Source organism: Notechis scutatus, chromosome Z, assembly GCF_049901735.1.
Source record: "Notechis scutatus isolate UNSWTSFEM ecotype Mainland chromosome Z, rNotScu1.2, whole genome shotgun sequence".
Taxonomy (NCBI): Eukaryota; Metazoa; Chordata; class Lepidosauria; order Squamata; family Elapidae; genus Notechis; species Notechis scutatus.
The window spans coordinates 66,400,927-66,424,045 of NC_142025.1; the positions used below are offsets into that span (position 1 = coordinate 66,400,927).

General features: G+C 36.0%; 1 protein-coding gene across 2 annotated transcripts in view; it reads left to right on the top strand.

Annotated features, from left to right (window-relative positions):
* SEPTIN7 (septin 7) overlaps positions 1 to 23,119 on the top strand; it is a 113,180-nt gene that overhangs the window by 76,537 nt on the left and 13,524 nt on the right. Inside the window, exons 4-11 of one of the 2 annotated variants that reach the window (XM_087945178.1) lie at positions 337 to 437; positions 1,115 to 1,249; positions 3,552 to 3,669; positions 12,275 to 12,367; positions 13,892 to 13,988; positions 14,714 to 14,765; positions 15,638 to 15,763; positions 20,315 to 20,335. In XM_087945178.1, the coding sequence (XP_087801304.1) occupies positions 337 to 437; positions 1,115 to 1,249; positions 3,552 to 3,669; positions 12,275 to 12,367; positions 13,892 to 13,988; positions 14,714 to 14,765; positions 15,638 to 15,763; positions 20,315 to 20,335 (743 nt within the window). The remainder of the gene's footprint in view (positions 1 to 336; positions 438 to 1,114; positions 1,250 to 3,551; positions 3,670 to 12,274; positions 12,368 to 13,891; positions 13,989 to 14,713; positions 14,766 to 15,637; positions 15,764 to 20,314; positions 20,336 to 23,119) is intronic. The other variant, XM_087945179.1, reaches the window with a different exon arrangement.

A 23,119-nucleotide genomic window follows, 5' to 3' on the forward strand; every position in this document is an offset into this window, starting at 1 on the left:
TAGGATACTTTTTCAAGAAGAAAATAAAAAAACTGAAGAGTTGGAAAGATGCTTTTTATCAATGCTTCATCTCTCCTGCCAGTAAAAGGATTCTCCACTGAATCAAAGTTTTTCACTGAATTGAAAGAATTACTCCATTTATAGAAAAACAATTTGACACATATAATAACATTTATAGTCATATTTTAAACAACAATTTTAGGAGCAGTTGACCAACTGTAATATTTTCTTTAAAAAAAATCTAAAATTATTATATTCAAAGATTTTACCGGTATTAGCAAAGCATCACTAATATTTAAAGTACATGCATTTTTTATCTTCTTAAAAAAATTTCAGGTTGAACAGTCTAAGGTTCTAATTAAAGAAGGCGGTGTGCAGTTGTTACTAACAATAGTTGATACACCAGGATTTGGTGATGCAGTGGATAATAGCAATTGGTAAGTACATTCTAATATTAGTAATGGGTATTATCTCGCAATACTTACATATATTTAAAGTAGAATAAGTTTTTTTCTTTGTATGGCACTCTTACTGCAGTTCTCTTGGTCTAAAATTACATAAAACATAATTTTCCAAATGTAGTTATCTAACTGTCTTGTTTCTATTTGTTTTGAATATTAGTATGTCTTGTTTCTCTGATTAGCTCAGAGATAAATAATGTTTTGTTATTACTGAGAAAAGTCAAAAGACTAAGTACCATTGATTCTATAAGATAAATTTTCTGATGTCAAGAATATATATTTGGTTATTATAAAAATTTCATTTTAATATTAATATAGCGAATAAATATTCAATCTATTAAATATTGTAGGTAGTGAACAATAAATGAAATTTGATAAAGACATTTTACCAAATAGCTTTGGGAATATGTTCTGTGTTCCTTCATACCATTTCTTTAACCCTTCCTTTTACTACTAAACCTGCTTGTTGCTCTTGTTTTATATATAAAAATGGGCATTGCTTTTCTCATATAGCAACCTAACTAAAATTTTTTAGGAAAATTGTATCTGTGATATTTACACATCATTTTTAATACTATAATGTACAACTTGTACTAATATAGCAAATGTTCCAAGTTAATCTGCTTCTTAAAAAATGTTTTTGTACATTGTAGCTGGCAGCCCGTTATTGATTACATTGACAGTAAATTTGAAGACTATCTTAATGCAGAATCACGTGTGAACAGACGACAGATGCCAGATAACAGGGTCCAGTGTTGCTTATATTTCATTGCACCTTCAGGACATGGGTCAGTATTAAAGATTAATGTTTTTGCTTCTACCTTGCGATTTCTCCACTCAGAAACATTTAAACTACATTGTTAGATATGTCATATCATAGAAATTGTAAGGAATTTAAATAGTTTTCCTTCTCTAATATTAGAAAAAGTGCTTTTTACAGAATCCAGAAGAGCAAAAGTTGGGATTATATGTTATTTGTACTTTGGATTTTTCTAATTGGTTAAATTGAAAGTAATTTTCCATGCTTCATTTTACGGTATCACAATAAAGAATAATTAGTTAAAAGATATGCTGACATTTTTAGATAGGTTATTTTTTAGACTCCATTGGTGCCAATGCTTTGAAATTTTTATCAGATATTTATAAATTATAATTTGTGATACTGGTAATTTCTTATAAAGCACTTTGTTTTTGAAATCAGTGGTAAATATTGCCCTAATTCTCAGAGGATAATAGATATGTTTGAAAAGTTCACATGGTTTCCTCTTCTCTAACAAGCGTATCTTAAATAGAGCTGCAAGCTTGAAAAAGATACATTACTTAGCAGTAGAAAGGAACTTTGCTTGTGCGAGTTTTGAAATTCTGAACCATTTTCATAAGCATACATCTTTTAGTGTAGAGGTTTTATTGTATACATATTTGCAAGGCAGATGCGATTACAGGTAGTTCTCCAGGTATGAGAGATCAATTAATAAACATTCAAAGTTATAACGAATACCCCCAAATTGCATATGACCTGTTTCAAAGTTATGATGGCTGCAGGGGCGCGGGTCATTCACTATAACCGCTGCCTAGGGGGATGCTGCAGTGCTTCTTCCTCCCTCCCTCCCTCCCATCTTGCTCCAACAATTCCTTATGGAAAATGGTGACTGCTTTTGGAGCTCCTTGCCCTGATCAGCCGACCTTCAGGAGCCTGCAGTTTCTCCTGGCTTTTGCTAGACTTTGGGAAACCAGGCTATGCATGCTAAGGCAGCAGCTTCAGGATGAGCTTCCCAAAATCTTTCCTTTGCTTTAACCTTCTCCCTCCCCCAGAAAGCCACATTTCTTCAACTAAAAAAAAAGAAAGCTGGGGGGTGGGACAGACTTCTTGAGCTTAACGTTTAGAGCCATAGCTGGGTCCTACAAAACTCAGATACACATCTAAAAACTTTATGACCCAGCTTTTGTCATGTGTGGATTTTTTTTCCTGCCTTTCCTAACTTTCTGAGCTGAGTTTTTTTCTGCAGCTGCTTAAGGCAGAAAGCTGGAGTTTCTTTTCTTTCTTTTCTTCCTTGTCAATTTGGAGTCAATGTAAGATTTTTAAAAGAGGTAGAGACTGGAGGGAAGACTTTTAGCACTTAATTACTTTTAGCACCTAATTGGGGAAAGAGTAAAACAAGAAGGCTTTTCCTCCAAGTTTTTTACTAAAAAAAGTGTGGCTTTCTAGAAGAAGGAGGGGATTCGTACCTAGAGAAGACTTTTGGGAAGCTCATCCTGAAGCTGCTACCTTACCATGTAGGGCAGGGGTGGGCAAACTACGGCCCGCGGGCCACATCCGGCCCGTTGGTCTTTTTAATCCGGCCCGCCAAAGATTGGTACAGAATTAAGGTTTGATGTGAATGATTGAATGATTGCATTCATTTGATTTTGACTTGTAATGACAGGCATTTTGACACCAGGTGGCGGCCCATCTGTCAAATTTTGAAAGTCAATGAGGCCCCCGAGCCAAAAAGTTTGCCCACCCCTGATGTAGGGTCTGGTTTCCCAAAGACTGTAGTCTTTGGAAGATTGTAGTCTTTCAAAGGATTGGCAGCTAGCTGATCAGGACTGAAAAGTTATGGAATTGACCCTTTTGCACCAGAAAAGCAGGGACACCTTGGCAGGAGGAAAAGAGGTGGCAGAACCAGGAAAGGCAGGCACAGCTAGGGTTTCTTGCTGGCAGACGCATGTAGGAGCCACCAAAAAGACAGAATGGAGCATGGTGCATTTCAGAGTGGGGGAGGCCTTGAGAGGCCTGAGGCAAGGAGCTTTGCCTTCACTAGGCCTCCCAGGATCTCCCCCACCCCTGAGGGCACCCGGTGCTTTACATAATAACCCACACATTTTATTAATGAATGCACTGGGAAGGGCAGGGATGGCTGGTCATTACAAGGGGCAATTCATTTAGTGTTTGTCCTGACTTTCAACTCTAATGGGTAGATTCCATTACAGTCATAAGTCACAATCTATCTGTATTTTACTTTCTGTACAGTATATGGATCACATTTTGGCTGTGTTTATTTGGAAGCCAAATTTGCAAAATCTCATTTTTAAAATTTTTATTTATTTTAGGCTTAAGCCTTTGGATATTGAGTTTATGAAACGCCTGCATGAAAAAGTGAATATAATTCCACTCATTGCCAAGGCTGACACACTCACACCTGAAGAATGCCAACAGTTTAAAAAACAGGTAATTTTCTAATTATTTTTTTTCTTTCAGTATAACTATATTTTTCTCCTTAGTTTCACAATAACATGCAGAAGAACAATTCTTCCAGATGCAGCCAAAGCCCATCTTAATCTAGCATTTTATATAGAGTGGTCAAACAGATGCTTCCTAGGTGGTCAAGTAGAAGTTAGACATGTGTGCATCTCCTATTTCTGTTCCTTTGGAATTCATATTTAGAGACATTGACTCTTCAAGGTCATTAATCCTTGTTAAGCCTATTTTCCACAAATTTATCCAATCCTCTTTTAAAGCTTGTTCAGGTTAGCGAGCATCACCACATCTTATGATAATGAGCTCCACAGAAGAATCATTTGAAAAAAATGCTTTCACTCAACTCATTTGATGGCCCCAGGAACTTATATTTCTTCCAGATCTGTCTATTTTTATATAACTCAGTAATAATATCTTTCCTCGGCTACTTTGTTCCCAAGCAGCCTCCTAGTCTTTTCTCATATGGAAGATATTCAAACCCCTGATCATTTTACTTGCCCTCCTCTGCTTCTTCTCTAGCTCTGTTTATCCGTCTTTTGAGCTGCTGCATATTCACCTGGCTGTGTTATCCACTCTGAATCTTTTTCTGTGTGAGATATAAACAGTTCAGACTCTTATTGGTGCGTATATGAAGTTAGTTTTAATTTTAAAATCTTCTGAATTAATATATGTACTTCTTTTCAAATTCATTAGCTTTTTTATACATCCACCAAACATGATAGAGTGTCTCCTCAGGTTGTTCTCATTTCCAACAAAGATTCAAAGTATCTTTATGCCTTCTAGACAATTTATTTAGTGATAAATGCCAATACATCATTTTATAAAATTCTCTTTAAAATTAGAACATAATGTACATTTCAGTATTTTCAGCCACATATTTTCCCATTGATCCATTTGTATATTGTCACCAAAATTTGGCCCATTTTATTACATATTCTTTCACTTGTCATCTTCTTATCTCATATTTCAACTAACATTTTTATATTTTAGGATAACATGTTCATTATTAGTGCTTAATTCTGTTTCAAACTCAAGTTTTACATTGTTCAAAATCATAAAATCTTTTATCCTCTTGAAACGTTTCTAATAATTATATATTAGAAAACTGGACATTCTTGGTTTTGTTTTACAGTCCTTTTGAGGAAATTATAGTTTGTCATGATAAATTAGCCATTTACTTATTTGTTGTCTATAAAATGCTTTTTGTGCTGAAACCACAAAACTGTTTTCAGCCACATCCTGTACTTACATTTATTCCATACTTTAAGAACAGCCAACCTGACATTGTGATTTCTGAAATTTACATTAATCTTAGTTTTGTCATTACTATAAATGTATGTCGCCTGATTTCAGATTCATGTCCCTCTAACTCCAATAACCTGTTTATTTGCAACTCCTATTCTTTCATCAAGACTAAATAGATACACAATATAATTTCAAATCTGGTAGACTGGGGACTGATGAGGTATCAGTCCTCTTTCCTTTGTATCTTGCAATACCTTATTATTTATTCATATTCTTTGCTTTCTGCTGTTAATGAATTAGCAATCATTCATTCACAATATTTGCTGAGAAATTTTGTCAGAGGCTTAAGTTTACATATTTTTGTCAGGAAGTTTGCAAATACATATTTGATTTTTTTTACTGAATGTCCTCAGGATCAATTGTTTGTTTGTTTTTGAGGCTTGCAGGCCATGTGACAACAAAATGATTCTGTGCATCTTACATTAAGTAAAAACAATAAACGAAGTGGTGAAAAACAGCAAGAAATCCTGTCTATCTGGATTATTATATTATAGCCTTTCAAGATGTCCTAGAATATCTTTTCTTTTTAGTTGATTTGTTTAATTGTTCTTATTCCATCCATGAGAAATTATGTATGATTCAAGTATCACAGAGCTCCCCAATCCATGGGCCACCACTGGACCGTGGGCCGTTTGGAACCGGGCCTTGCAAGTAATGGATGAGTGCATGTATATAAAGCTCCCCTCGCACGAGCAGCGGCTGCTTGTACTAATGCACAAAACTACTCTTGCACAAGTGATGGCTGCTTGCACTTATACCTCCCTTCACGCAAGCAGCCACCACTTGTGCTCACTTGCAAAGCTCCCCCAATGTGAGTGGTGCGTGCCACCTGCTCACACAAATGGAGCTGTTCACATGCGCCTGCCTGCCATTCGCAGGGAACTAACCCCTCTTCCACCCCCCACTTGGCTGCCAAGCCAAAAAGGCTGGGGACTGACGAGGTATCAGTCCTTTACTTCCTACAATGAAAACAGTATTTACAAATACTGCTTTCGTATATCATATAGTAGCAGATTAGATGCTATTTTGCAGGGGTATCAAACTCACAGTCCACAGGCTGGATTCGTCACGTGCTGGCCCCGTCCCTGCTCGGTTTAGCGATGGGGGGAAAAATCCTGATATGTCACATGATGACACTGTGACAACGCGAGTCTGACACCCCTGCTATAATGTATAATATCTAAGCATATTTAATTTGGATGGTGAACAGTGAATTTCTTTCCTGAAGACAAAACCTGAATGATATAATAGAGCTCTGATGAGAGAACTATCTACAAGTAGTCTTTGACTTACAATTGATCTATTTGAAATTATGATTTGGAAAAAGTGACTTACAATCCTTCCTTAAAAATTACCGTTATCACAGTACTCCTATAGTCCTCTGCAATTGAGATTCTTAGTAACTGGCCTGCATTGTTGTGCATCTTGCTGTCACATCACAATTTATAACTAGGCTGTCCAGCTTCTAACAAGCAAAGTCAATTGGGGATGCTGGATTTTTTTAACAACTGTTTGAATCATTTAATGACCATTGTCAGCGTTCCAGCAAACTTCCACTCCAATCAGTAACTCCGAGACAAGCATAATCTCAAAAGTACCTTTATTAGAATAGCAACTGGCACATCTGTGGAATCTCAAAACTAAAAGTTTCCCAGACTTCCCACAATGTCCCAAACTACAATCATCCCCTTTTTTCCCATCATCACATCACATGGATCAATCATGATCCATCCCAGTGTAAGATCCCTTTTTCATCCTGTGCCACACTTAACCTTGAACTACCAAAAGAATTTCATTTTGTTTACTTAGAATTACTCAATTGAAATCACCCCCTCCCACTTTCTTAGGCTATGTGTCAGCATGGAATATGGCTTCCAAAGCTGACAGGCATCCCCCCTTGAGAAGTTCACCACCTAAAAGAAATAATAAAACACAAACTCCCCCCAAAGGGGACCCTTTGGTTTGTCAGGGAATTCGTTATGGAATTGATTAACCAATCTATCTGCATGTACATCCCAACTTTTTACCCAAGTAGCCTCTGACAAAGGTAACACTTCCATAATGCCAAATACTGTAATCTCCCTCGGTACAATCTAGAATCAGGGATTTTCTTAATTTCATGATGTCTCTCACCCTGTGCAACCAAAGGTTTGGGTGGAGTTGTTGGGATCAGCCTTAGATTTGACCCTACAGCTAGTTTCAATAAACTACTAAGGAACACTGGGTGTATTTTCCCCAATAATCGGGGAAGACTTAATTGAACTGTGACTGGATTGATTATTTTTGATATAGGGAAAGGACCTAAGAATTTAGAGCCCAACTTCCTACTGGGAAGTTTCAATTTGAGGTATTTAGTTGACAAGAATATTTTGTCCCCTATTTTAAATGGTGGTTGGAGGGATCTATGTTTGTCTGCCTGCTTTTTATATTCCTCAGCAGCTTCAGTCAAAGCTTTTTTTGTATCCTCCCATCCTTTCTTTAATGAGTCCATTCATTCCGTTAAAGACATGGATGTGGGGGGGTTCCCTAGATAATTCCGGCATAGGGACAAATTCCATGACGGTGTTTATTTGGAACAGAGTCAAACCTGTGCTGCTATGTACTGCATTATTGTAAGCAACTTCTGCAAATGGCAACAGCTCTGCCCAGTTGTCCTGTTGATAATTTACATAGCATCTAATGGCGTTCTACCATGGCGTTCATCCTCTCTGCTGCCCCATTGCATGCAGGATAGAACGCTGAGGATAGCCCTTGGGATGACCCAATGGACTTTAAAAATTCCCTCCAGAACTTAGCTGTAAACTACACTTCGGTCTGAGATTACTCTACGAGGTACTCTGTGGAGCCTATAGATATGCTTCACAAACACTTTTGCAAGCTTTTTAGTCAAAGGTAGTCCTTTACAGGCTGTAAAGTGGGCTTGCTTAGAGAATAAGTCAATAACAGTCCAAATCATTGTATTCCCTCCACTCTCAGGTAATTCTACAATGAAGTCCATCGCAATTTCTTGCCACATCTTCATTGGTTCAGCTACTTGTTGAAGGAGGCCAGGGGGCTTCCCAGTTCTGTGTTTCATCGTGGCACAAATTGAGAAGCTTTTCACATAGTTTTCAACATCAGGTTTCATTTTTGGCACCAGAACTGTCTCCTGACTAAATGCAGGGTTTTTAAGAACCCAAAGTGCCCCCCAACTGCAAGTCATGGCTACACTTCAGTACCATTAGTCTTAGATTATTGGGTACATAACATTTTGTCCCTTTCCCTTGTTCAATGTCAAGTCGGTTTGATACTCAGCAAACCAGGGATCAGTCAAAAGGGCTGCTTTCAACTCAGTTGTCAGTTTTTCTTCTAGGTGTCTGGGGCTGCAGTTGACTTGGCCTCGGGTGATTACTTGGCCTGCTGGTTGGGCTTCTAATATCGTCTGCACTACTTCCTCTTGGCGACTATCAAATTGGGGTTTTCTTGACAGGGCGTCCGCCAGTACAGTACAGTCCATCTCGGCAAAAGAAGGAATAAATTGTCTATAGAAATTGGCAAAACCCAAAAAGCTTTGAAGTTGCTTACGTGTTTTGGGGGTTGCCAGTCTAGCACCACTCTCACTTTTCCAGGGTACATCTCAGTTCCCTGGTTGGATACTTGGTAGCCGAGGTAATCCAGCGACTCTTTGTGGAATTTGCATTTTGACAGCTTTACATATAACTTGGTGGCTAAAAGGTTTTTAAGCACTTGTCTGACCAATTTGACATGTTCTTCAATGGTTTCGCTGAATATAAGAATGTCACCAGGTAGACGAAGACCCTTTGGTACAGGTGTGGATGTAACACTTCGTTGATGAGTTGCATAAATACTGCAGGGGTGGTGGGCTGGAGTCCGAAAGGCATTACTCAGAATTGGAAACTACCCAAAGGGCAGTTGAAGGCAGTTTTCCATTTGTCTCCCTCCTTTATGCAGACTTGGTAGTAAGCTTCTCTCAGATCTAGTTTGGTGAAGACCTTGCCTTAATAAGTCCTTCATGAGGGGAAGGGGATACATGTTTTTTATGCACATGGCGTTCATGCCCCTAAAATCAACACATAATCTCAAGCCACCATCTTTCTTTTCTTTGAACAGCACTGGGGCGGCCAACCTAGATTTGGCAGGTTCAATGAAACCTCTGTCTAAATTGTTATTGATGTATTTTCTCAACTCAGTCATTTCAGCTGGTGTCATGGAATACAGCTTTGGTTATGGCACAATAAATGGCTCGATGGGGAGGTAAAACATTGCATTCCTCTTTGCTGAACACCTCAGTCAAGTCTCTGTATTGTTTGGGGACTTGGGGGGCGCCTGGAGGAGAGTCTGAGGTGGTGGCTGCTGCTTCAGGTTGGGGATCTCTGTTGGGTGGCAGTTTCTTTGTGGGAGGAAGGGGGGCAATGGGCCAACCCCAATTATGATTTTTCGATATCCATCCTCCCACTTGATGATAGGGACCCATTTATCTAACCAAGCAAGTCCCAAAATGACAGATTCTGACATCTTTGGAGCCACTACAAAATGTATTAGTTCACAGTGACTGCCAATCTCTAGTTTGATTAACTCTGTCATCTGGGTGGCCGGGATTCCCCCAATTAAAGTCCCATCTACTTGTTCAAACCTGATTGGGCGTTTCAATGATGGAGAGGCCAATAAGGCATCTAGAACACCCGGTATCTATTACAGCTTCTATCTCCCCTGCCTCCCCCGTATCAGGCACCGCTAACTTCACTTGGACTGTAAAAGGTGTGATGGCAGCACTCACCATAGGGTCGTCTTTTTCACCGGCTTCTCTGAGGAGAATTTCTTGGGTTGGAAGTTCATTGCTCCTTCTGCATGGAGGGGACCTTCTACAGTGTGTCTAGCAAACTGGCTGATGTCTGGAGGCTTCCGTTGATTTTTTTTTTTTTTTTTTACCCCTGGCGGATGTACTAGGCCTTGGTTGTGGAGCTTGTGGAACAGTGCAGGAGCCAAACAGTCGGCTGCTCTGTGGCCGTCCTGCTCTATGGCCACAACAATAGCACTTTATCATTCTTGTGGATCGGGTAGGAGCTGCTTCAGCAGGTCTGGTCAGAGGCTGCCTGGCCACAGCTCTCCTAGGTAGGTTTTTTTTCTGTGGATTGATTTCCTGGTCTAGTCTGAGGGACATTGCATACCAATCCTGCAGAGTCTCGGGTATTCCTCTAATGTTACAGGCCTTTTTTACTTCTGGGTCAATAGCGTTCTTGAAATAGTGCAACAGAATACTTTCAGGCCAGTCCATGAGATGGCTTGCAACCCTTCTAAAGTCCCATACAAAGTCTTGTAAGGGTCGCTTGCCTTGTTTCATTTCCATTAATTTGTCCTCATTTTCTCCCACTCTGTCAGGATTCTCGAATCTAACCTAAGGAGATCAATGAAAGCATTGACATCCTGTAGTTATGGGACTTATTTGTAGTGCAATTGAGCCACCCAATCAGAAGCATCCCCCTCATTCATCCCATCTGTTATTGCAGTGACCAGATCGCGTTCTGTTGCATCTATGTGGGACTGGATTTGAGTGAGGAAATAAGCAAAATGTTCATGTCGTCCGTCAAAAGTTGCTTTAAAAGCCATCTGATCTGGTCTAAGGGAGGGGAGGTGGGATTGCCATAGCAACTGCGGGTTGAGCTGGAATGAATGGAGCCTGACGAGGAACATATGAACTTTGTAGGAGTACTTCGAGGCCTGGCTGAGTTGGGGCTCTCTGGAAGAAGGGCCCCAGCAGGGTTGCTCCAAAGGAGGGTTGATTAGGGCCCTGCCATGAAGAGGCCGTTTGTTGCCTTCTTCCCCTTAATGGGAAGAGGGGTGGCTGCCGTCTGCTGTCTGTGCAGATCCCTTTGCTGAGAAGGGATCGCTGGTTCTCTTTGGGGCCAGGGTGTTCCCAGACCAGGGGGTGCAGGGGGTGCTGGCATTGAACCCATCCTTGACCAGGATAAAATCCCCACCCTGAAGGAATACTCTTTGCAGGGGGTAATCTCCTTTCTGGTTGTGGAGGGGGGCAGCTTGGGGTTTGTAACGTACCCAACTTTTAGTTTCAAGATAATGTCAGCATTCCAGCAAACCTCCATTCCAATCAGTAACTCAGAGACAAGCATAATCTCAAAAGTACCTTTATTAGAATAGCAACTGGCACATCTGTGGAATCTCAAAACTAAAAGTTTCCCAGACTTCCCACAATGTCCAAAACTACAATCCATCCCCTTTTTTCCCATCATCACATCACATGGACCAATCACAATGATTTGCTTAACAACTGGGATTCACTTAATGATTGGGATAAAAATGGTCATACAAAATTGGACCTGATCATATGATGATTTATTTAATGATCACATCACTTAGCAACCAAAATTCTAGATCCAATTGTGATCATAAGTCAAGGCTACCTATATACTGAAGTTACATCACCAGTTGAATTGAAATATAAGAATTCTTCATAACACATACACACAACCTCTCTCTCCCCCTCCCTCCCTCTTTGTCTCAGAGAGAGAGAGATGCATACCCACACAGACATAAAGGAATGCATAATTACCAGTTGCAATTAACTTTCTTTGAAAATTTGGCATGTTTATATAAAATCAATAGTCAATATGTATTCAATACTACTTATCACTGTTATAATGTCTGTTTAAGAGATGGTATATTTGTGATTTGAAAAATAACACATTGCATTTGTTTGAGGTTTCTGTAAGGATAACTATGATTACCAGAATGGAAACTTAATTTCATAGTATATAGTTTTCTGAATGAAAATATAGATATAAATCTAGTAGTTTAGACGCATATAAGGAATGTACTGCAAATAACATATATATCATACATATGAGATCAGAATTGTTGCATAGCTTTTGAAACAATTGTGAAAGATATCAATCTGAATGTTTACAATCTATTTTTAAAACTCAGAAGAATATTAAAATCTGTAATGATCCTTTTACAGGAATTGTGAATTGTATAGTAATAAACTGTCAGTGCAGTTTATTACTATATTGTGTGAATTGCAATTAGTGAAAGTGGGATGACTTTGGGAAAGAGAAAAGAGGAAAGTACAGCTTTATCTGAAAAATGGCAAACACATTACCTGAATTTCAAAAGACACTACTTATAGAAGTATCCATATTCTGACATGAATTTGTGATGTTCATTTTTAATACATAAAAATAGAATCCATTAGCATACTTTATTAATATATTCAACATGTTACGGTTCCTTTTTAAAATATGTTTATTTTTAGATAATGAAAGAAATCCAAGAGCACAAAATTAAAATATATGAATTCCCAGAAACAGATGATGAAGAAGAAAATAAGCTGGTTAAAAAGATTAAGGTACTAAAATACACTGAAACAAATTTTTAGTTTCATGTCAGAAAATTCTGTGCAAATGAGTTTTATTTTAATGGACAGAGTCATTCCACAAAAGAATGTGTATCAGACATCTATCTTGGCTTTAGTCAAATTACCAAGAAAACTCTGGCATATATAAACTTTTAAACACTGACACATGTATCAGATTATTAAGGAATGTTTTGACTGTTGTTTAACAAGCCTACTAAAACAGTTCTTATTTATAAAATGTCCTTGCTTTTAAAAACTCTGTATTGTAGTGACTGCTTTTAGATGTTTCCTTTATTACTGGTTAAGAATTAATAATAAAGGAATTATGCTACAAAAGAAAATAATGGTGAATCTTCTCTGAATCCTTTCTTCTTTTTAAAGTAACAAGCATATTCAGATGTTCTGTATTTGATTTACCATAACTACCTATGTTGTCAATAGCTAGGCAAAATATATTTAATTTTTACAAGACTACTTGAAGCAAAGAAAAGAAATTTCATATTTCCAGCCTAATGGAATGTTTGTAATATTATTTTTAACAAGTAAGATTTTAAAATGAGATGCTGTAGTGCCCTCTTATGGTAGATTGCCACAGTGTCATGCAGTGAGTTGATAAATATATTTAGAAAATATATTTAGATTTCTTATCCTAGTGATTTCCCAATCATTCAGTCATCTGTCTGCTTATTTTATTGTTTTGTTATTTGGTTCTAAATGGATGTGTGTGTGTGTGTGTGTGTGTGTGTGTGTGATTTTGCATGAAATATACTGTTGTAAAATCATTTCAATTCTGAGGAACATTATTGAAACTCGTCATGTATCAGTTTATGTTTAGCAATTATATATGTTTATATAATATTCCTCAGAATTGAAAAGAGAGCATGAATGACCCTAAAAAGAGTCACTAGGGGGGGTATTCTATTGATGCAATAAGAGCAAAGAAATATTGATGCTTTGCTGCTCTTACTGCCATGAGGTAAGCATTAATAGTGGCTTTAACTCATATTTGGTTGAGTTCATTCTTTGTTTTCCTCCAGCAGTGCTCTAGATGTCTCTTGGCCCTTTCAACTCCCTCAACTCCTCCAGGAACCACAGGGAGTAACTGGAGTGATGGGCCAAAAGAGTCCACATAGTCGCCATCCTATCAGAGCCAGAGCCTCATCAGGACTCTGTAGCAAATCAAGTATTTACCCCCAGCTGCTTAGAAAACCAGTTGGGGCCATTAATTGCTGGAGACAAATTAATCAAAAAGTTCTGCCTTCCTGTGAATGTGATTAAAATTAAAGAATATAATCTTCAGTTCCATCATGACCAGTCTTGAATAGAAAACTTTCTTAATTTTATAACCAGATGATATTCTTCTTTACACCTACAGTCTGTCTTGTATTCATTCTTTTTTCTAATCTCCTTTGACATTTATTTTTATTGTGATCTCAGAGCAGTACAAAAAGTTTTACTTTCCATCCAACCTGTCAATAAGTTATTTTAGGAAAAAATATTTTGTTTCTTTTGTAGGACCGTTTACCTCTTGCGGTAGTAGGTAGTAATACTATTATTGAAGTCAATGGGAAGAGAGTTAGGGGAAGACAGTATCCTTGGGGTGTTGCAGAAGGTAAGTGAATAGAATGTGTAACATACATAATTGGGCAATAAGTTATATCTTTATAGGAATATTACAGTTTCAGAAAAGCAAGATAGAGGTTCAGATTTTCCTACTTGCCCTTCCGTCTCCACATAACAGTACCCTTAATTATACTTTACATCTTTTACTAATATTGCAACAAAATCATAAGACTCACATATATGTAAATTGAGAATTTCCTGAGATATTCAATTGAATTATATTGTGGATGTTTGAATTATTTCAAAACTCTTCGATAATCAATTCATTTTAACAGTCTAAGCATCATTTTGCTTTTGAATTGGAAGCAAGCACAACTTTATTATGTATTTGTTAAACTGCAATTAACTTTCATGTTTGTTTTATTTCACTTTATTTAATTGTAAATTTGGATAATTATAATGACATTTCAGTAATACATTATTTATTAAGTTTATTACGTTTTTACCTTTTTATTGATCTTAAAAGAAGCTAACCAGAATTGGACCTGGTTAGTACTTGAATGGGGAAATCATATATACTAGAGTGGATTTTAAAAACTTCCTGAAAAAAGGCGTTGGCAAAGCATATCAATATTGTTGCAACAAAAATAACATGAATATATCCTTTGAATTATTAAGCATCAAGGGAAATTTTACTAATGGCAAATACAAGGTTAAGCTTGACCATCTGATGCTGATTAAAGTCTGTTAAAAATGAGCATTTTTTTCATGCAGTTGAAAATGGCGAACACTGTGACTTCACAATTCTAAGGAACATGTTAATAAGGTAAACAAGTAGTCTATAACATTAATATTGGCAACACATTTTCAAATAATTCTGTTTCTTGGACCTTTCCTATATTTGGTGATAAGGAGTAATAGAGGGCTGGATCATATTTTCAGTGCAGGGTAATGTGTGATGGCACAAGTATAAAGAAAGAGTATGAAAGAAAGTTTTAAAAAACTTGATATCCAATGTGACACTTTATTTTCCATTTTTATATAATACATTTGGGAAATAGTTTGTTGGATATAATTTAAAATAAAATCAATATTAAATGCATCACAGAATAATGTATTTTGCCCTTTATGGATACAGATATAGAATTTTTCAGCTTTGAACTAATTTACAGTAACTACAATACAGGTAGTATTATGAACATAATTGAGCCCAAAATTTATGTTGTTAAATGAGACATTTGTTGAGTTTTGTCCCATTTTACGACCTTTCTAGCCACAGATGTTAAGTGAATGATTGCAGTTGTTAAGTTAGTAACATGGTTGTTAAGTGAATCTGGCTTTCCCATTGACTTTGCTTGTCAAAAGGTCACAAAAATTGTTCACATGACCCCAGTGCACTGCAACTGTCACAAATATGAACCAATTGTCAAGCATCCAAATTTTGATCACATGACCACAGGGATGTTACAATGGTCATAAGTGTGAAAAATGGTCATAAATAACTTTCAGTGCTGTTGTAACATTGAACAGTCACTAAATGAACTATTGTAAGTCTAAGGCTACCTGTATTTCAGTTTTTAAACAAACTTTTGAAAACCATTTCAACATTCTATAAAATCATATTTTACTTATATATGGTACTTATATGGTACTATTCAGGAAATAAGTTGCTGATGGGTTTTTTGTTTCCTTTTTTAGAACTCACATGCAAGACCTGAAAGATGTCACTAATAATGTCCATTATGAGAATTACAGAAGCAGAAAATTGGCAGCTGTAACATACAATGGAGTTGACAACAACAAAAACAAAGGGCAATTAACAAAGTAAGTGGTAATTTAGATGGTGCTATAATTTGTTCCACCTGGTTCTGGAGAATTATTTGAGGTTAAATATTCTGAATCTGGTTATATCTTTAAAGGCTCATAAAATAGCATAGCATCATGCAGCCTTTCCAGATTCTATCTCAAAATGCAAATTGTTGGAGTATCATAGAAATACATCACTGTTTCAATATAAACTTTTCATAATTGATTGGGAGAGTGAGGAACAGGATCTATTGAAGTAAATAGAATTTACCACATCCAGACAGACTCTATCACAGAATGCAACCTTCTGCATGATTTAGTTAAACCTAATCTCAAATATGTATATGTGTTGCTTAGTAGTTTGATCTGTTTCAAAATACTGTACATATAATGTACTATGAGTTATTTGAAATTATTTGAATTTGTGCTATACAAATATTACTTTTCTATGTGATTCAAATTTCAGTCTATTGTTTTCAAGATTTTTATTACACTTTTCATAAATTACATTTGGTATTTGTGTATGTATATTCCTTACGAAAATCTGGTGGGAACATTTTTTTTGTCAGACAAAGATTAATCTTGCTGTTTGAAAGCAGATACACCCATATTCTAGACCAAATGAGATTAATGTGTAATATGTTGCAGGATATAATTGTTTATGGACCAGTTGTATAGAGACCAACTCTGCATAGTCATAGATAACATAATAGGAAAGATGTTTGATACTTTATATTACCAATTAAACTTATCTTCACTATCTTATATGGATATTTGTCTTGCAAAAAATAATCCTGTTTATTTTGGGAACTATTTTAAATGAAAAAAAATCCTTATAAGATATTCAAACATAATTGGCCCTAGCATAACTTAAGGCTGATAATGTTTTCAGTTTATTTCCTATCTTACAATTTTAAAAAATCTAAAAATTCAACTGTTTCTGGCATTTTTTGTTCATTTACTACTGAGAATTATTTATATAAAATCAACAGTGAAAGTGTTTGCTCCCTGATATTATTACCTTTGCTTTTCATACTGACAAATATCTGCAACATTAAACGTCAGAGTAAGTACATGGCTTTTAACTGAGCATGGATTTTTATTTCAGTGCTATTTTAGTCTCCTTGTTCCATCACAATTCAGAATGTTATTAATGTCTCACCCATAAAGCAATATTATTTATTCTTATCCATAGTGACATGAATGCTTTCCAATAAGTTTTTATTGTATTTCCAAAGTTAAAATACTAACTGCAACCAAAAAGGAGAAAACAACAACAAAACAAAAACTAAACAAGAATCCCCCAAAAATGTGCATAAAAGTTCTAATGGGGCTCAAGGTTGACTCAGCCTTCAGATTCAAATAAAACTTGATTTGTGAATTTGATATTATTCATATATATCATTAGAAAAATAATCAACAGTGAACCACAAGTTTGCATATGTTTATGGAAAGAAAGTCTTAAGTATAGCATTTCTCTTTTTGACTAAATACCAACTACTATTCCATCCAATCCATTCAACAACCAAATCCCTTTATATTGAATTAAATTCCATACAGTGTTTAAAATGTAAGGTGTGGCACATATTTTTGGCAGAATATGCCACCATCAAAAATGTAGGGTTTGCTGTTGTAATATCCTGGGTTTTTGAGAGAACCATATGGAAGTAATTATCCAGATTCCAAACATTCAAGATTTAAAGATCAATATTAGTGCCTTAAATTAAGTCTGTAAATAAACCGTCAGCTAATGTAGTTCAGATAAAAGAAACATATTGGTTCAAAAACTTGTCTCCAGCAAGCAAACAACCAAAGCTTAAAAAGGGGAATAATGATTTATACCAATAGTAGTTAATTTTTTAAGTATTTGGGATCTGGATAATTAAATGTAAAAATGTAGGCAAGAGTGCTTTCAAACCATGTTCTACAGAAACTATTTTCTCAAATCACAGAAACAAAGAATTCTTCTCCAGGTGCATTGTTCTGTACTTTACAAAGCTGTATTTATTTTCTTACTTGTCCTCCCAAAACCCCGAGCAATAAACATGCTTTGAGGACCAAGTGGGGCAGAAAAGGAATTGAATACTTATTAAAAGTTTATTAAAAGTTTCCACTGCACAGACTTTAAACTACCTAGTTGAAAATGAAACATCCCATCACAGAAGCTTTGAAAAAATTCTCTTTGTTTATATAAATGCATGTCTAGCTTCATTTGGAATTGTTAACATTATTTATCAGATTAATTGAGGAATTTATTTTGAATACTGATCGCAAATGAAGATACATGTGTCCAACAATTGAGGGAAAAGTTTTTTAAATTTTAAGTTTCACTATTTAGCACAAATACATATTATCTACATTAGTTAACATTGTTTTCTTCATACAATTTTCTTAACAATTGTTTTAAATCATTTTACCAGAATTAGACTAATTGTTGCTCACTCCTTTTAATACCTTAGATTATTTAAATTGGACAGGTTTATAAATGTTTATGAGTTTAGGACAAAAAGTACAGATTTAATGTGTTATTTTGTCTGTGACATAAAACTTCATTGCTGTTTACTGTCCATGTTGGCAGAATAATAGTTTTTAGTAATTCTTTAACTCAAATAAGTTAGGTTGTGGTCTTGCATGTAATTGGCATAATTGCTTAGGACTGATAGCTTATGTTTTGTTTTACCAACAACAGGGCAATATTTTAAAAGGATTTTAACAGCTTCATGGCTACAGCTTTTAGGTTAAAGTTTTTTTAACTCATGTTTTTGCTATCTTTCTTTAAAACCTTGTGCCATCTTCTAGTCTGATGAGTTTCTTTATTAAATTAATACATTTTTTTCTAATACCTTATAGCAATAGAAGAACAAAGATTTTTTAATGCTGGCCTACCAATGCAGGGTACTAATAGAACTGTGTAGAATTCCATTGCTGCAAGGATGAATTGTCATTCATGAAACAGAAATGAATTCAAAGATTATTTATAACAATCTGAATGTGAAACACATAAATGGATATTATGAAGCACTATAGTAAACCCACTCCTAGAATTTAGCACCTTCATAATATTTTACCTAATTTACATCTATTTTAGAAAATCTTTCATATAGCTTGCAAGAAGGAGTTAATAATATTTCTCAACCCAGGAACCAGAATGCATTTTATTATTGTTACCATTTATTAATTTGCATAATAATTTGAGATTTTACTTCTCAATTAACTGCATTATAATTGTCCTGTTTCATATTGTCTTCACTCAGTTTATAAACTCTTATATATGAATAAAGAGAAGAATTTCCTAGTTCACATTTCAGAAAGAATAAATAGAACTTACATAGCATAGAACTAAGAGTCAACTCAAGATGTTCTGAAATTTTTTACTTTAAGAAACCGCAACTATTATAGCCAATAGTTGAAAAATGTTGAAAATTACACTTCAGCCATATTTGGATGACCAGTTTCCATCCTTTTGTTTTTGATTTAGATTTTGCTCTTTGAGTATTTTAATATTAAATATTTCTTTAGAAAATTTAGAAATATTATCTGTGATCCTCTAAGAGCTGTACCTCAGCTTATAATGATAAATTTTTTATTAAATTTGAATTTAGTTCATGGCAATTCCAATTTGGCAATTCAGGATTAATGTTTAATTAAACATATTAGTTGTATATTCTTTGCTCAATTTTCCCTCCTCTTACCCATTTTTATAGTAGTTCTTTATGGAGCATCAGATATAATTATTAGACTATCATTTGAAAAGTTTTTGATACAAGTGATACTTGTAATCTATAATTATTTCATGATCCTTGAGAACATGTTGTTATGCATGCCATAGAAAATTAAAGCTGATTTTTAAGGCAGTGGAATTTTTCATTCGTTTCTATACAATATAAAATTTCTTCAGTTGAAACTTAGAAAATCATACTTTTCAAGTCAGACATGTTATAAATTATCTCAATTTATGGAATATTTTAAATTTTTGCTGAACTTGTTTCACTGCAGTGAACCTGCAGTCAATATATACTGTTAAATTTGAGTTCTAATCTGGCTTTGTTAATTAATAATGAAGTATGAGTTTTGTTTTATCAAGATAAGAGTTGACATTTGTATCTATTGTATCTTACTTATAATGCTAATTATTGTCAGTATTTTCCAGAAATATACCTTTGATGTCAATCAAATGAAGTGCCTGCAATATTGCATTGTAATATACTTACCAGTAGCATAGGCTTAAAGAGAGTTGTAAATTGAGGTTTGCTTTGAATAGTTAATTAGATGAATATTTAGTCCTCTTTTTAAAAAGCATGCAAAATTCTCGGCATACCAACATAGGCAAAGAGTTTTGAAAGCTTTGCACAGCAGTTGCATTAATTACAGGCAACATTTCACTAACAGAATATTTAAAGCCAAGCTTTAACTAACCATCTATCAGTATGATGGAAATCTTGCTTGAGAAGATCATAGAAAACAGCATAGCTTCAAATCCATAATGAATTTGTTTTTTTAAATTGCTGCTTTTTATTTTTGTGGTTTTATTTAAGCATGCTAAGCTTCTGTATATTTTTGTTTTTTTAGATTTGACACAGTTGAAGGCATGTAAGTGGTCATTTCCATTTTTCAAAAGACTTAAGAAATTAAACAAGGCTTTTAATGTTAAGTGTAACATTTCAAACTTTAATTTCAGTTTGTGCATTTTATTTTGCTTTAATGTTTCTTTTATTCTAAAATTTCCCTAACACATGGTTAAATAATTATGAGGACTCAAGAGCATCTTTATTCACAGTCTAGAAAATGGTTTGGCTATAATCGGGTATAAAATACATTATTAATACTATTATATGAAATAGTATAATAGTACTTGAAAACATGTCAAGCTTATTTTTTACCTCTTAAAGAGGTTATCTGAGCATATAAAAGCACTATATTGTGAAGACAAAGAAGTGGTTTACAAAAACTCATATTTTGGTTTTGTGTTCATAGGATAATTACTATTCTGCTTTGTGTTCAACTGATCACATGCATCCAATTTTTGCACAATACAGAGAACAAATAATTAAGCGATATTGCATATCATTATAATGTGGTATTTCTCTGCCCAAACATCTTTTAAAATCTCCCCCTTTTCCTCAATACCAGCATGTGTATTGAAAGAATATGAATGACAATAACCTGCTTATTTGTACATTTAATATAAGGTCAGGGATTCCTTTCAGATTAAAAAAGTCTTACTGGGATGAAACATTCAAATAGATGTTTATTTCTGTCAAATATTTACTTAATTTATCTGAATTATTACTTTCCAAGGCTTAGTTTTTATAATATATTTTGTCAAGGATTAGGGAAAGGGAAAACAATTTTAAAGAAATCTCAGCAATTTAGCAAACCCTCTCTTTAATTGATAAAATTTTGCATATTGGTAGGTGCTGGATTGCCTAGATTTAGTGAATGTATCTGTTAAAAAATCAACGGGGTTGATGGTTTTGTTTTTGGAATTTATTTATTTTTAGAAATATGTGTATTGTAAACTAGTAGAGCACATTAAAATGACTGATGAATTCTAGAAACTACCGTGTTTCTTAGAAAATAAGACAAGGCCTTATTTTTTTTAGACCCCCGAAAAAACAGCTAAGCCGTCTTTTCGATGGGTGTCTTAATATTCCCCCCACGTGCCTCGCCCAGCCACTTCTATCCGAAGGAATGCCCCATATGCCTTGCCTCTCTAACAGGCCCCTTCTTTAGCAGCTGAAAGTGCCCCATGCACACCCTTGCCTCTCCACCAGGCCGCTTCTTTAGTGCCCAAAAGAAGCGCCCCACGGGCACCCTTGCCTCTCCACCGGGCTGCTTCTGTAGCAGCCAAAAGGAACTATTCCACAAGCTTATCACAGACTGAGGAAGAATGGCAGGCAGGAAAATTCCCCCTCCCCATTTTCCTCCCTGTTTGCCAAAAAGCCTCAATTCCAAAACTTCAACGTTCGGAATGGAGGGTTTTTGGCAAACAGGAGGAAAATGGGGAGCGGGGATTTTTCTGCCTGTCATCTAGTCCTCAAGCTCCCTCTCCCTCCCAATTTTCCTGCCTTTCACAAAAACAACTCCACTCCGAGCCTTCAGCATATCCCAGGACCTTGCAAAGCTTTTTGTAGTGTGCATGCGTGCAAGCAGTGGCTGTGAGGTTCATCACATCGGCATAGCCTCTTCGAGCAGGACCCTGGAAGGATTGCTGTGCTGCCACTTGCACGCACAATGCTACAACAAGCCTTGCGGGGTCATGCGATACCCTGAAGGCTTGGAATGGAGTCTTTTTCACAAATGGCAGGGAAATGGGAAGGGGAATTTTCCTGCCTGTCATCCATTCCTCAAGCTCCTTCTCCCTCCACATTTTCCTGCCTTTCTCAAAATTGACTCCACTCTGAGCCTTCAGCATATTCCAGGACCCTGCAAGGCTTGTTGTAGCGTTGTGTGTGCGAGCAGTGGCACCACCATGAGTTTGGATACACTGGCGCAGCTGCTCATGGTAGGATGCCAGCTGCACCAGTGTGATGAAGCTCACAGAGGTGCTGCCATTCATGAGTGCAGCGCCACAATAAGCTTTGCAGGGTCCTGCTCTAAGAGAAATGAATAACAGGCAGGAAAATTCCCCTCCCCATTTTCCTGCCTTTCACAAAAACGGCTCCACTCTGAGCCTTCAGTGTATCCCAGGATTGCAATGCAGAAGGCTGCATTCTGAATCTTCAGTGTTGCAATCCTGGGATACGCTGAAGGCTCGGAATGCCTCTGCTTCAGCGCAGAATGACTTTCGCCCATCTCTGCAGCCGGACACTTGCCCCCTCCCCCCATGCTCATGCTGGCCATGTCCATCCCCTGGGCTTATTTTGGGGGTATGGGTAATATTAGACACACCCCCCAAAAAATTAGGATTGGGCTTATTATTGGGGTGGGTCATGTTTTTTGAGAAACACAGTATAATCTAATGACAGTCTGCAGAAAGGGCTATTTTATTAAAAAACAGATAATAAAATAGTTCTGTTACGGGGTGGGGGGGAATCCCTGCAGTATACACCAATCCCTTTTATTAGACTTTTACTTTTGTTGTACAGAATATTTCAATTAAACTTGGATTTGGTTTAGAATATAGGAACTCTATAGTTGTTCTCATGAAATCTTTGTTTGTAGGATTCCTGTGACTTCTTAATTCTCTAGTTCTATATACTTAGTTTCCCAGTATAATTATTTAGTAAATAATACATTATTTTTGTCATTTCATCTTCCATTTTCTCCATTTGAATTCAAATTTATTTAATTCACTTGCTGTTTGTCCTCGTTGAACTAAAACTAGTTTTTTTCTGATTGAACTTGCTGTTCTGTTTTGTGATTAATCATGTT